This window comes from Pseudomyrmex gracilis, unplaced genomic scaffold (assembly GCF_002006095.1).
Source record: "Pseudomyrmex gracilis isolate BER0280 unplaced genomic scaffold, ASM200609v1 scaffold_112, whole genome shotgun sequence".
NCBI classification, from domain to species: Eukaryota; Metazoa; Arthropoda; class Insecta; order Hymenoptera; family Formicidae; genus Pseudomyrmex; species Pseudomyrmex gracilis.
Window position 1 is genome coordinate 368,198 of NW_018020696.1, and position 13,901 is coordinate 382,098.

General features: G+C 37.7%; 3 protein-coding genes across 5 annotated transcripts; 1 reads left to right on the plus strand and 2 right to left on the minus strand.

Moving 5' to 3' along the window:
• The first annotated feature begins 262 nt into the window (after positions 1-262).
• On the plus strand, positions 263-5,397 carry LOC109856268 (SH3 domain-containing kinase-binding protein 1-like). 3 transcript variants are annotated; one of them, XM_020431335.1, is made up of 9 exons: positions 263-347; positions 2,109-2,303; positions 2,404-2,823; positions 3,093-3,321; positions 3,416-3,798; positions 3,905-4,006; positions 4,094-4,191; positions 4,289-4,472; positions 4,579-5,397. In XM_020431335.1, the coding sequence occupies exons 2-9, from the start codon at positions 2,145-2,147 to the stop codon at positions 4,654-4,656; spliced, it is 1,653 nt and encodes a 550-aa protein (XP_020286924.1). In that variant the 5' UTR covers positions 263-347; positions 2,109-2,144; the 3' UTR covers positions 4,657-5,397. The 3 variants fall into 3 exon arrangements, with proteins under 3 accessions (XP_020286924.1, XP_020286922.1, XP_020286923.1); XM_020431333.1 differs by lacking the exon at positions 263-347 and adding an exon at positions 585-674; XM_020431334.1 differs by lacking the exon at positions 263-347 and adding an exon at positions 1,808-1,892.
• Positions 5,398-9,508: 4,111 nt separating this feature from the next.
• LOC109856265 (C-type lectin domain family 4 member E) lies at positions 9,509-10,317 on the minus strand. Its single transcript, XM_020431330.1, has 3 exons — positions 10,251-10,317; positions 9,822-10,049; positions 9,509-9,747 (listed from the first exon to the last, which is right to left on the minus strand). Exons 1-3 carry the CDS (start codon positions 10,315-10,317, stop codon positions 9,509-9,511), a joined length of 534 nt encoding a protein of 177 aa, XP_020286919.1.
• A 1,287-nt stretch (positions 10,318-11,604) lies between these two features.
• On the minus strand, positions 11,605-13,542 carry LOC109856257 (CDGSH iron-sulfur domain-containing protein 3, mitochondrial). The gene is made up of 2 exons (XM_020431312.1): positions 13,390-13,542; positions 11,605-12,163 (listed from the first exon to the last, which is right to left on the minus strand). Exons 1-2 carry the CDS (start codon positions 13,447-13,449, stop codon positions 11,804-11,806), a joined length of 420 nt encoding a protein of 139 aa, XP_020286901.1. The 5' UTR covers positions 13,450-13,542; the 3' UTR covers positions 11,605-11,803.
• Positions 13,543-13,901: the final 359 nt, after the last annotated feature.

Sequence of the window (13,901 nt, forward strand, 5' to 3'; positions counted from 1 at the left end):
GTAAAGAAACATCTGGATTAGTCATGCTTGAGGAAAACAAGAAAGTGAAGCTTTGTTCGCTAGCATGACAATATATGCTTCACAAGTGTGTCAAATGAATTGCTTAACTGCGCGGCACACATGTTGCGCGGCACGATGTGGCGAAGCACTTCAATATTCGTCGCGCGCGTTGCCAATACGTGATAGTCTTCAGCGATAAGACGCGAGCGATTACCGGAGTGAATCAGCGACTTGAAAATAGAGGACAACGCGCACCGTATTGCTCCGTTGCCGAGGTTCTCGACGTTCGAATCGTCGATACCTACACACAACCTACCTAACGCACAAGGAAGCGCGTCCGTTGACAGGTGCGTACGCTCATTGTGTCGTCGGTAGTTTTTCATCTTCAGAATCCGAAACAAGCTCAACGAGTTTTTCGAATTCGCATCGTCAGTCGAAGTTTAAAACTGACACGCGTCAGCGGATTGTCACGTTCGATAATTGAGTTTCCCTCCGTGATACGTGTTGAAATGTGTCAGCAAGTCGTGCCACATTTGACAGTCAGAGCTCCGCAATTGTATTAACAATCGAAATACAATAAATGGCAGATTGTATCAGAACAAATCCGTACGAGTTTTTACGTGACGTTGTACAATAAGATCTCGAAAGACACAATCGATCTGAACAGATGACGGGTGAGTTGGTCTTTGTTGTTCTTCGTTAATATTTTTTTAGATAAAGTTCTGCAAACAAAAAAAAATGTCTGTGTAAGAAAAAACAAAAAAAAATGTAGTTTCGATACTTTTTGGGTCATTGAACTAAACTTTCTTTTGATGATGAAAAGAAAGAAAGAACACGGTGTAGACAAAATAGCGGTATCTGTACGCATCGTTGATTTGTGAGACACGTGCGCTTCACGGCGCGTGATGACTCAGATTGTGACATACGACAACGTACCCATTGATGCAAATGCGAGAGTGAATCACTTAGATGCGCGACACGCATCTTGCGTTCTATAGTGGCGCTTGAATGGAAAGCGCAGTTCTGTCACGCTCCTTTTATTTAACAAGATGCCGGTATTTGAAATAAATGAGAATAATAAAGATATTTGAAAATCTCAGTTTTAAAGCAAAAAATAAAATTTACTTGAAAAAAATCGAAATCGAATTCGAATTCAATTTGATTTAAAAAATTCAATCGCGTTTATTTTCAAACGTAAAAAAAAATACAATCAAATTTATAAAAAAGACTTACAAAAAAAAAAAAATTACAATTTCATATCCATATGTCACGTCGTTCAACCGAACACGGCGGCAACAACTGAAAACGATTCTTTGAACGACAAGTTTACAGTTTTTTTGACAGGTGGCACGGGTGTCATTTTGTTGTCGTAAAAGTTTACAACTCAAAGTTCAAACTTACTGACTTTCTTCTGATTGGTTCGCTTTTGTATTCGACAAATTGTTGGTCAAAGAAGCACCCGACACGATTTTTCGACATCGCAAATCCGAATCTATTATTTAAAACAAATTTTTTCGTCGTGCACCTGTCGTTTGAAGTTCGTGCCGCCGCCATATTTGGTCTAGAATTTCAGTAACCAGCCTCGTGTTGAAGATTTCTAGTGACTAGTGACCTGAGTTCGGAGGGTCCGCCGAGATCTTCGGAGCTGCAAGATGGCCGCGGTGACAGATACGAGGAGCTGTCAACTGTACCCGGGATCCGCCTAAAATCGAAAACCACGCGGCAGGCCATTTCGAAGCCGCGCGTCGCGTCTCGTTGTACGCGTTGCTGTTAAATCGCGTTGCGATGTGCACGCATGTGAGTCCGCTCCGGACCGTTAGCACAGAAACGCACCGAGACAGCCTAGGAACGCGCGAGCGTTTGCCGCGAACGCACGTCACATCGTAACTCGCGTACGTACAGGCGTTACGATACGTTCGCTTGCGTGCGACCTGTTTTTTTTTTAAAAAACGTGAACTCTCTCACTGTTTCTCCGGCTTTCGCGAGTATCCGTTCTCGCGTCAATCGTATCGGCATATTTAATCGCCGAGATAATCGAACGAGTTCGAACCGATCGAACTCGCCGCCTCGTTGTCGCATGGTAAGACGAACGTGCCGCTTTTTCGCAGATACAATTCGTGCCCAAGTTGACGCCGTTTTCGAGTATGGAGGCGATAGTGGAATATAATTATGTGGCGCAAGAGGATGACGAGTTGACGCTGAGAAAAGGTGACATCATCACCGGGATTAAGGTGATGCTCGGCGGATGGTGGGAGGGTACTCTGAGAGACAAGCGTGGCATGTTTCCCGATAACTTCGTCAAGGTATTAAACACACAAAGAGCATTCGTCATATCATTCATCATCTGTGCTTGTTTTCATTTTGTTTTATCATAATCATCAACATGTTTGCTTACTACAACAGGTATTGGATACTTCGACAACCGGCAACGGAAGTAGCGGAGGCAGCAACAGCGACACTCTAAACAGCACAAAGTCTGACGAAGTTACCTTGAGAAATGGATCCGGCAGACGTTTCTGCAAAGTTCTCTTTAGCTATGATCCTTGTAACGAGGACGAATTGACTTTGGTGCCACAAGACTCGATAGAGTTCCTGGGAGAAGTTGAGGAGGGATGGTGGAGAGGCCGTCTCAGAGGCAGAGTCGGAGTGTTTCCCTCGAACTTCGTCACTGCTCCCGCACCCGAGGAACAAGAGAGGCACAAAGATCGTGAAAAGAAGGAAATATGTAGAGTACTTTTCCCTTACGAGGCTGCTAATGAGGACGAGCTCACCCTAGTCGAGGGGGATATAATTACACTTCTGTCCAGAGACGCGCCAGACAAGGTTCAAACTAAATCTGTTCGGCATCATATAAATATTAAGTGAAAATTAAATCATAATTTTAGAGACTTTACGTGAAAGTAGATCAAATTGTTAACTGCCGCATATAAATTGACTATATTATTAATTTAATACACGGAAAATGTTAATACTGGCAACGTCTAAGTTGGAAATCGAAAAAAACTTGAGTCTTTCTGCGGACGACTGCTTTTCATTGATAATAAAGTTTGACAAACACACATTTCTAACATTCGTATAATGATCTGACTCAGGGTTGGTGGAAAGGAGAATTAAGGGGACAAGTAGGTCTGTTTCCTGACAATTTCGTCGAAGTGATTGGCGTGAAGAACGAAAACCAGGATCAAGATTCCCAGTGGCACGAAGTAACGTCGGTCAGCGGCAAATCGAGCATTAGACATTCCCATCAAGTGAAGAAGAGCGAGAAGGCGCACGTTAGAAAAAGTCTCGACACCAGGAATGTACATTCGAGTAATATATCGGGTAATTTATATTTTGTCATATTCGCGGGTGAGGCAACGATATATTCTCTCGTATATAATTGCGACGCGCGATACAAATTTTTTTGCCCCGACAGATCACTTTCCCACCATAGACACCACGAAAAAAGGCCTATCTACCACATCGTCCACTTCGGCGTCATTGTCGTCCATCGGCAGTGGAAGCGGCGATAAGAAGGCGATTGGCAGCCACTCAATTATATCGAGCCTAAAACGTCTCGTGAGCGATGTGGGAAACAATAACGGTATCAACAACGTCACGAGTGTCACGTCGGAGTGTCGCGAGGAATTAGACGGCGTGGAGCGAGGGGAGGGTGCGCCTCTTTCGCATCTGACGGCTTCTCGCGCCAAGGCGCCCCGACGACGTCCACCGTCGTCGCAACATCTGCGCCATCACGCCACAGGATCCGCCAATATAAGCGCGTCCCCGACGCTGCCTACTGTTCCCAGCACTCTTTTGGTATATTTAAACAAAAAATTGTCAATTTTATAATTTTAATTATTAATTTTTGTATGCGCGCGCGCGTGCGCGATTTAAAAGTCCAAATTTCTTCGGCGTTCTGTAGGAAGATAATTTGTCTAACGGACGCACCGACACCGCGCTGGAGCAGATACCGGATGAAGAGACGGACGGACTCGCGGCGAAAGCGAGGAGGAAAGCACCTTGGGTAACGTATCGCTGTGTTCGAGATAAAAACAACACGAGATTGCTATTAATCTTATCGTTATTAATATTGTCGTTAATGTGTCTGCAGGTGGAAGAATTGAAGATGAATCAGATGGAGAGGAGAAAGACCGCCGCCGACCGAGGCGATAAACCGGAGGTTGCCAAGAAGGAACGAAGTTTTCCACGGTATGTTTCAATCCACTTTTTGACGAAAATTAAAAAAGCACAGATTGTTCACATTTTATGAATATGCATGACATGCTGTAATTTTATCGGTCGATAGGTTAATGACGCAAGGCAACGTCGCGGATTCCGCCAACAAGCCGGACGCTACCGATAACGACGATAGCAAACAAAAAGATAAGAGCCCGAGAGCCGATACGAGCCCCCACGCTGATCACAGTCCGGGCGCGTCCGGACAACCTGCCTACGTTCCATATGCTCTCTACAGCAAACTGTTGGAAAGGGTGAGTATTTATCGCGATAATCCGCACAGATAAGCAATTTTTCATTTCGGCACATTGCGTAATACGTGCGCACACGCTATATTAATTTGAATTGCTTCAAAACAAGGTCGCGGCGTTAGAGGAAAAAGTGGAAGAGCTCAACGAGCGAGTCATCGAGCTCCGAACGCAAAGATTAACAACATAAGCGGCATAATAAGGAAGAAGAATTTGATTAGAGGCGTCTGTCTGTGTGGAGGCCGACATTTTACACCACGGTGTTGTTTTTCTCATTGCGTCACCAATGAGAAATCGAGAACTAACTAATACCGCTGCTATATATACATAGCATGTATAACGTTTATTGCTACTACCGTTGTTACATATACATATATTTATTCATTTGGTAGCATTCGTTTATTGTTTGCACCACGTCGAGACGCAGTAGTTCGATGAGCTGATTAAGGCTGGTTGAAAAACAACAAAACGCAACATTCCATATGTATGTTACGACGACATTCTACGCTTGTCACTACGAGTTTCCTCCTCCTCACTTGGTCTGCAATGTTTCGAAACAGATCTCATTTGTGTGTGACTGCCGTACATATACTTTCACATCATCGGTCTCGATATGTATAATCGTATATATTATATATATACTTGGTTTTACGGGATGTCGCTACGCGTTTGTCAGCCGCGAACACACACACACACACACAGCAGCTTTAAAAAGAAAAAAAAACAAATTCCCTCCTTCGTCTCTATATAAAATTCATTCCTTTCAATTCGAACTCACAACACATATCACACAACTTTGTAAGACACAAAAATCGTCGAATGTATATTTGCACATACGTTAGATTGTTGAACGACGAAAAACTTCCTCTATGTGTCAAGTACCATGAAAAAAAAAAAAAAAAATCTCTCTTGCGACTTGAAGTTCCGAAAAGAAAGAAAATAGAAAGAAAAATCTAGCGCAAGTGTCCTTTCAGGTGGGTGCCCGTGTTTTTCTTTTGTATTTTGTGTCTTTTTTNTTTTTTTTTTTTTTTTTTTACATTTGTTGTCTTACGTTACTTATTCTGTTTTACGTGTAGATTTTAATAGAATTTTATGAAAGATTGTGGATACTATATTATAAATTTAATTCACGAATTATATGAAAATTATACAGAAAAAACAAGTAGACGATGTAACGAGATGTAACGGTACTTAAATTCGTAGATTTATAGAGCGTAAGAGATATGTGATCGTTTTTTTATCCAACATAGCTGCCTCGCGACAAAGTGTGTGATGATTTTATTTTTTAATTAAGTTTTTTTTACTAATATCTATGTGCCAATGCAAATGTGCATTTTGTTCACTGGCATTCCCGTATAATGCCTCATTCGTTAATATAGAAATAAGCTGATTGATTTTTGTTTTTGTTTTTTTTCCCATTTTTCTAAGCATTTACTCATCCAAATGAGAAGAAAGATACGAGAGATTCGTACGGGACTATGAATCGATACGTTTAACTCGTCGAGCCATTTTTGTTTCCATTCGCTTGTCAGAGTGTATTCTGTTTTTTTTTTTTTTTTCCCAATGGATGTCTCTGAAACGGTGCTAAGAAAAACGCGATATGTGATATATCGTAGCTTCACATGGTTGTAATACACTGTAATAAATAATGAGGCAGCGAAAGAAAATTGATAAGACGAAACTTCTGTTCTGTCCTAATTGTGAAAGTATCGTGAAACAGGACGATAAAACTTTGACTAGTAGATGAACTGTAAACCGCTTTGAACGAACAGATTAGCAGCTTTATTCGATGTAATTGCGAAATCGTGTTGAATATGAAAAGAAAAGTTTTTATTTTTTTATACATATGAGAAAAAAAGATGAAATTTTAAAAAAGTACGTATGATAACGAAGATTTTATAGATAATGAGATGAGAGAGAAAAAACGAGACGCTATTTAATTTTTTATAACAGTATTCTACGAAATGTATTTAATGTTTTAGCTGACAATAGCGGATTGAAAGTTTCCTCTGATTCAGATTGACGCGTAAAGCATATATATAAATATATATATAAATATATATATTTTATTTTTATGCAAATATTCATAAACTGAATATTATATGCGCGTGTATAGTTAAATGATTTTTATTCTCGCTCTTCTTCATCTCAATTTTTTTTTTTTTTTTTAAGAACTACTGTTACAAAATCCAACAGGCTTACGAAAGCAGTATATTTATTATATAGTCTGACCACTTGATTCAATGTATATATTTGTTAAAATAGTGTGTTCATCAGTATACTACTTGTGCATATAAAAAATATATATATATATATATTTTTTCGGGCGACTCATTCACTTATAATGTCTCGTAGAATTACTCGATGTGTTGAGGTCTACAGCCGTGATAAAGAAAAACAATAAAAAACACTATTGCAAGAAGAACGTTTATATACTTACGTTACAAAATAAAATGTATTTTCATTTCTCAAATTTCACAAAAATAACAACTATAATTGTTGTTATCGCGCATTTTTGTGTAAAAAAAGAAATACCACTTCGACTGTATAAATCTTTATTTCGCGTACAATCCGTCCCCGAACATCAAAAAGAAATTTGTAAACGTGCGATTTTTTGCGTAAGTTGGTTTGATTTCCATAAGGCTATATACATACACATCTAATTGAATTATTTATATATATTACAGATTTTATGTTCATTTTTTTAAACGAAATAAAGTATTATTTTAACTTATTTTTATTGTAGTCTACACACACAGCATTTATATATTATAGTTTGATAATACGTGTATTTAATAATGCGCACGTATGTGCTGTATATTTCGAAAACTTTGTATCGCAAGATGTATCTTCGCTCATACACACACACACACACACACAATGCTCTAATCATAATAATTAAACGAAAACAAATGCAGTGGCTTTTAACGACGTAGGTATTACAACTTTTTGTATTTTTTATAAAGTAGAATATCTCAAATATATAACTTTGTGACATCTCTTTTATTGTAATTCTATATACACAAACTCGACTTTTTGGTTGTGGTGTAAATTTTATATACTTGTTTTTAATACAAACTCAAAAAGAGAGAGGCAACTTTTTAAATTGGCTTTAACTCTGACCATACTAATAAAAAAAACAAACAAACAAACAAACAAACAGAAATTAAGCTAAACGAGACCATAACGGAACGTTCACGTTCATGCGTCATATATGATGATGACACAAGTCACATATTTTGTACTTTTATATTTAACACACTGATCGAGTCATTTGAATGTAACACTTTGCGTGATGACTATATGTTTACTCATCTCGTGTACAGATTTCGGTTTGCGAAATGACACAATCATGCACACTCTCGCAGAGATATGTGTGACAATAATAGCTGTTAAGCAACGTTGAAACAAGTTTTGCTGTTTTTGTAACTAGTAGTGTCATTACAGTTAGTTAAAAAAAACAAACAAACAAAAAAAACAAAAAAAAAAAAAAGAAAACGAAACAAAACAAATCTCTTTTTTCGACTAATTGTACATATTCTACTCAAGCAAAACCATGTAGCGTCGAGATTTGCTGTAGAAGCTCTCAATTGAACTGTTCCGTTGCATTTTGTGTTTTTGAAAGATGTTTTTACAACGAGCATAATTGTATTCGTTAAAGTCAATTCGATTGATCGTCGTTTCACGCCACTCTTGCAAGTGTACATCATCGTCTTCCCTCATAACAAACTCTTGCGATTCAATTAATATTACAAACACATATATAATCGCTCGAACACCGATTTGAAAAAGAAAAAAAAAGAAAAAAAAACTATAGAACGCATTTATTAAGTTACGGCCTGTACTTAAACGAACTTTTTTTAAATTTTGTAACGCGGTTTCCACGTATGCCATTAAACTTATTCCAGAATTCGTTTGAAAAATCTGAATTTTTCATCTCTACATAGTTGTGTAAACGTTAATCTCTCTGTATATACACATAAACAAACAAACACACAACAACGTTGAGTATTAATTATGCGTGTTTGAGTGAGAAAATATTGAGCGAGAGATTTTACACATAGTTGTGTAACTGAAATCTTCATTCTAAAAAAAAAAAAAAGTAATCGCGTCCCAGGCATATTATACTAACGCAAACAGTGAATTAACAATTGTAATCGACAATGTATTGTAATCGCGATACCGACCCATTCCTTGTACGCTTTCGATCAAACTCTATCGGCGCTAAAGCGACGCGACGAGTGTCGCTCGCGCGAAGAAAAATGTACGAAGACTAATTAATTACGACTAATTAATTATACTTACGTTCTATTGTTGCTGCTCTTCGACATCGAAAATCTTATCGGAAGCCCGAGGAACAATTTTTTATGTATGTTACACCATGCGGAGCGGGCTGCCTTTTCGATAAGCGTCCTATTGAGAAGCTTCGAACGAAAAATATACAACATATGCGCCGTCGCGGCACAACAACAGCGGCTGTTAGCTACATAGTTGTTAAGTGATATCGCTGTAGAAAGCATGCTCTAGAATGTAAGGAAATTGGAGTTAAAACGACTCGAGCGAACCGCATACGATTTTTAATGTTATTAGACCTACTATATATGTACATATACGTGTATAAGCAACGACCGAGTGAGAGTCATATATTTTTCCCCTTCCCCCCTCTTTTATCACACAACTGTGTCCACCCGGTATATATTCGGATTTAACAATTCATATCTGTACATAAAGCCATTTGTGAGTAAATCTCTTTCTCTTCTTTTTTTTCTTTCTCTCTCTCTCTCTCTCTCTTCCTCTGCGTGCGCACACTATGCGGGAGAGAGAAAATCCTGTATTATCTCCCTTCATTAAATCGCTCTGTACATATTTAATGTCTTCTTTTAATTTATTTCGACCTTATCATTCCACGTGAACGCGAAGCGAGAACATTTGTTAGCGTGCGTACGAAATTTTACTACGTCATTAAGTTTATTTTACGTCATAAATAACAATGACGCAAGTAACATAGGATGAGTATGTTGCGTGGTTGTGACGCAGTTCTATCACAGTACGTTGTACGCGCTATGACGATTTCTGTGACGTCGTCGCGATGACGAACGTCGAGACAATGGCGAAATTTCGCAGATAAACGGCAGTGATGTGTAACAGGGCACGGTTCTCCAAAACGGCAGGTTGTCACTTGCGGCGGATGACGATGGATTCGCAAGACCGACGCAGCCCTTGGAATGCGACGGTTCTCCCGCACCCCACGCTCGATAATCGAAGCAGGACAGGGGCTCACCTTTGACAAAGCGCACAGTGTTTCTAAATTGTCAAAAGAGAGAAAGATTTTTGAAAACAAATTTTCGCGAATACCGAATTCGTTCTTCCAGATTCGTTCCTTGTCGTTATTGCTGAGACCCACGAAACTGGGAAGATCGCGCGACACGAACTTGCCCAAACCTTCCGTGCGCTCTTCGCTTATCACGTGCGCGAGAGACGCGTTCTGATCTCGACAGAAATCTCGTGCTTGCGTGTAATTTAATCTCTCGGACGAGAGCACGAACACTCCAGCCTTCGGAATACACTCCGTTGTGGTGTTTGCTGTTAAAATTAATTCTCCGAAATTGATGAAATTACAACGTGCGTTCTCCGAAATTTATTTAATTCGCAAACACAAACTACTCGTGCATATACATATGTGTACGTGTAAGTCATAATTGCTTTATTTCTCAACGCGCGAAACTTCAATCTTTGTAGAAATGCGCACGAGATATGTATGCGAATAATTGTGATTATAATTACCTGGAGGAACGAAAACGGGGTACATGCTGTAATATCTGTAATTTGCCGCGGGCACAAGAGTGGTCATGTTGTGATCCTCGGGACATTGAAGAGCTTGACAAGCATTCTCTCGATCTCCTGTGTGTGTTGATAAAGAAATAAATGTAAAGAAACGGAGAAATTATCACAAAACGCTTACGTACGTTGATATTGAATTAAATTGCATTTAATTGAACGCGCTAATTGCGGCGCGCCAAAGCGCGCTCGCACATTACCGCCGTAATTACGAGAGTGCGGTGTCGTAAAATTATCATAATTGTACGTCGCAATTACATTTAATTGTTCGCATTAATTCGCGTACCGGCACGGTTCCTCGCGGAAACAAAATTAAAGGCGAGGGCCTTCTTCGACGCGGCGAATTTCTCGCACTCGCTCAAACTGGAAACCGCCCGTCGCGATATGATCGGTTGATTCGAGCGAGAATTGATCTTTATTAGATCGTAACGCGGCAATTCGCGGTAATTAATTTCACAGCAGCGATCGCAGGCAATTGAACATACCGCACACGCAATTAGTGAGAACAACAGTATGTCGGTGCTTGGCATTTTTTTTTGTAAAGAATTTAATTTGAAATATTTAAAAAACATACGATTGTACGTTAGTTTGACGTGCAGCACTGTGCGCGCTACAATTCAACACTACTCCGTATCACACTTCGGTGACGATAAAATTGAATGTTACGGATTTCCGACCTTCCGGAAATATCAAACAATTTGACACGATAATTGTGAGGAAACAAAAAAAATCCGACAAACATCTGACATAATGTGGAATACGATCGTGCGTGACTGGATATTTTATTTCCCGAAATATTTTTCATTTCAGCGTGAATAGAACACTTATGTAAAAAACGGCTCAACAGAATAAAAAAGATAACTAAATAAGACCAAAAAGCAATTCAGCTGTAGTATTTTTTCCAAATTTGAATAATTCACATTTAAGTGACTGAAATATTAAAAAAAGATACTATTATTTGCGTTATTTTGACGTACAGTACTGCGCTACAACTGATGAAGATCAAAATAAATGATCGAAACCATTAATTCACCATTTAAATATGAATTATTCAAATTTTGAGAGAACATACTACAGCCACCACCACCCGTTGAATCGACGGCTTTTGTTATCTTATTTAGTAATATATATTTATTATGCCTTTTATGTGTTCACTTTTCATAGATTCTAATTTTTCTTTATATTTTTTTCCTATTCTGGTTTTAAAGTGCCTTCAGCTACCTTTTTTATGGGACTCTTTATATTTTTAATAACTTTTTAAAAAAGAAGGTAAAGGAGCAACACATGATTTTTACACGGGAAAAATGTTTTATTAAAATATTGAACGTGATACACACCGCACTGTTTGTGCGTAACAATAACAAGATTCGCATAATATATGTACGTATCATATGTACATTGCCGCGTACGTCTTATAAGAGACATTTTGTTTACCATCGCATTAGTCTCTCTCTCTCTCAGTTTGTTCTCAAGATAATACAATCTCGAAGATTTCATATCTAATTATATTTTTTTGCTTCCTGTATGTCTTCTCTTTTATGAGTGCCGTCGCAGAAAGGTCTGTTTGATGTTTGCTTGCAGTTGCACAGCCAATACTCTTTCGTCTCGGGAACAATAAAATGTACAGGTTTCAAGGTAATTTTAAAATGAACCTCCTTGTGCGTACCATCGCACAATGGTTGACTTTTGCTTTGACCACAAAGACACCACGCGTACTTCTTGCCGGCTTTGAGATGTATTCTAAACGGCTTCCTGTCGTATATTACCCCGTTCTTGGGCTGAGAAGAGGCACCGAAGACCTCCCTTAGCGGATTTTCAGGTATTGGCGGTTCGTTAGTTTTCGTGCAAAAACTAGACACCTGGAATGACAAAATATTACCAATCTATAAGAGACCCGAATATTTTATTTATCATTTTATTTTTGTTAATAAGAGAAAAGAACGATATATACATGAATTTACATACTTTACATACTATAATACATGTTACATTACATATTATTATTAATAATTAATAATTTAATAACATATTACTTTACATATTATTATTAATAAATAGTAAAATATTTAAAAATTAAATTTGCAGTTTTCGGTTAATGTCAGCCATGTGCCAGATGCACGAAATATATTTTTAAACGTATAAATTATTACATATAATAATTCGAAAAATTCATACTGAATGCTGGTTTTGCATCACATTATGAATTACCCATCTCATTTCACTTTTATGAAATTTAAAAACTATTGCGAAAGACACCTCGGCAGACGTTTGTACAAATGCGCAAGATCTGGATTCGAGATTTCTGTTTCGCAATTTTTTAGATTTCATAAACGGAAAAGATAAATTTATACATATGTAATACAAAACAATATAAAGCATCCAACATGCATTCAATATGAAGCATTCGATATGAATTTTCGAATTTATGAATTTTCGGTTCGAATTATTGTGTAATAATGTACATGTTTAAAAATATATTTCGCGCACGTACATCCAGTGCATGACATGCACTCACATTGATCGAGAAACTCTTTACCGGTTTGATACTAAATAAGCTAAAAAATATATATGAAATTTAATTTTAAGTAGAAAAGATAATACGATTTTTGTTCTACTTGCTCGTGTTAAAAAGATTGATATCAGATCGAAAAAAGTACTAGAGCACGTTTATGGTTACTACTATCATAATGATTTGAGACTTTCTCTATTTACAAGAAGACTATAGAAATTAAATCAGTAATTAATCAAGTTTGGGTTTTATTATAAAGTTATTATATGGCGTTTACTGCAAAATTATCTCTCTACTTATAAATATATACATATAAACGTGTAAAAGAGAGGATATTTAAATTTTTATGGCGTTCAAGTTTAACGTGGTTTTTAGTCTTTTGCTGAACTCTTCAGTACACTTTTTCATAAGTTTTATAAAATTTTTAACGTGTTTTTGTTGTTTGGTTCTATTCTCAATTTTCTATATTTTCTTGGGTCACAATTTTAGGTTAGGTTAGATTAACAGAAAGATGAGGAACAAAAATGGATTAACAAACAAAAAACTTTGTGACGTTTATTTTTTATCGTGACTTACATTTTCACAATAGAGAGCGCGCAGACGAGCGAATCGCGACAGTCGGCTTAATACGCTCATTTTGTTAAATTGCCGATCACGTTCGAGTAAGCAACAAATCGAAAGCAACAGTCACGCTAACTACGCTCGTCGCATCGTCGTCGTGTGTCGGCGCACGAGATCAGCTGCGATCAGTGTTGCCAATTCTATTAGGAAATCCTCCATTTCCATTGACATGTGACATGTGATGTGTGACGTCATAGTTATTCAAACTTAGTAGTTTAGTTAGCTGAGCAGTGTTCGATACAGTTGATATTATAAAATGATAATTCATGATGTTTAACAATATTTTTTTTATTTTTGCTTCTTGTTCAGTTGCGCCATCTCTCTCAACGTCGATGAGATACTGTTAAACACTCGTCGTTGTATCGTTGACCAACTGTCAATGATTATAAGTTTAACGATTATTATACATTATTTATTACATTATACTAATCTGTATTATAAGACTAGATCTTTGTAATCAAAATATC

Coding starts and splice junctions, on each gene's coding strand:
- LOC109856268 (XM_020431335.1), top strand. CDS start 2,145: ATGGAGGCGATAGTGGAATATAATTATGTGGCGCAAGAGGATGACGAG. Junction 4,007..4,093: donor CGAGGAGGAAAGCACCTTGG/GTAACGTATCGC, acceptor ATGTGTCTGCAG/GTGGAAGAATTGAAGATGAA. Junction 4,473..4,578: donor ACAGCAAACTGTTGGAAAGG/GTGAGTATTTAT, acceptor CTTCAAAACAAG/GTCGCGGCGTTAGAGGAAAA.
- LOC109856265 (XM_020431330.1), bottom strand. CDS start 10,317: ATGACCACTCTTGTGCCCGCGGCAAATTACAGATATTACAGCATGTAC. Junction 10,050..10,250: donor CCCCGTTTTCGTTCCTCCAG/GTAATTATAATC, acceptor TAATTTTAACAG/CAAACACCACAACGGAGTGT. Junction 9,748..9,821: donor AATCTGGAAGAACGAATTCG/GTATTCGCGAAA, acceptor GCTTTGTCAAAG/GTGAGCCCCTGTCCTGCTTC.
- LOC109856257 (XM_020431312.1), bottom strand. CDS start 13,449: ATGAGCGTATTAAGCCGACTGTCGCGATTCGCTCGTCTGCGCGCTCTC. Junction 12,164..13,389: donor GCGCTCTCTATTGTGAAAAT/GTAAGTCACGAT, acceptor TTGTCATTCCAG/GTGTCTAGTTTTTGCACGAA.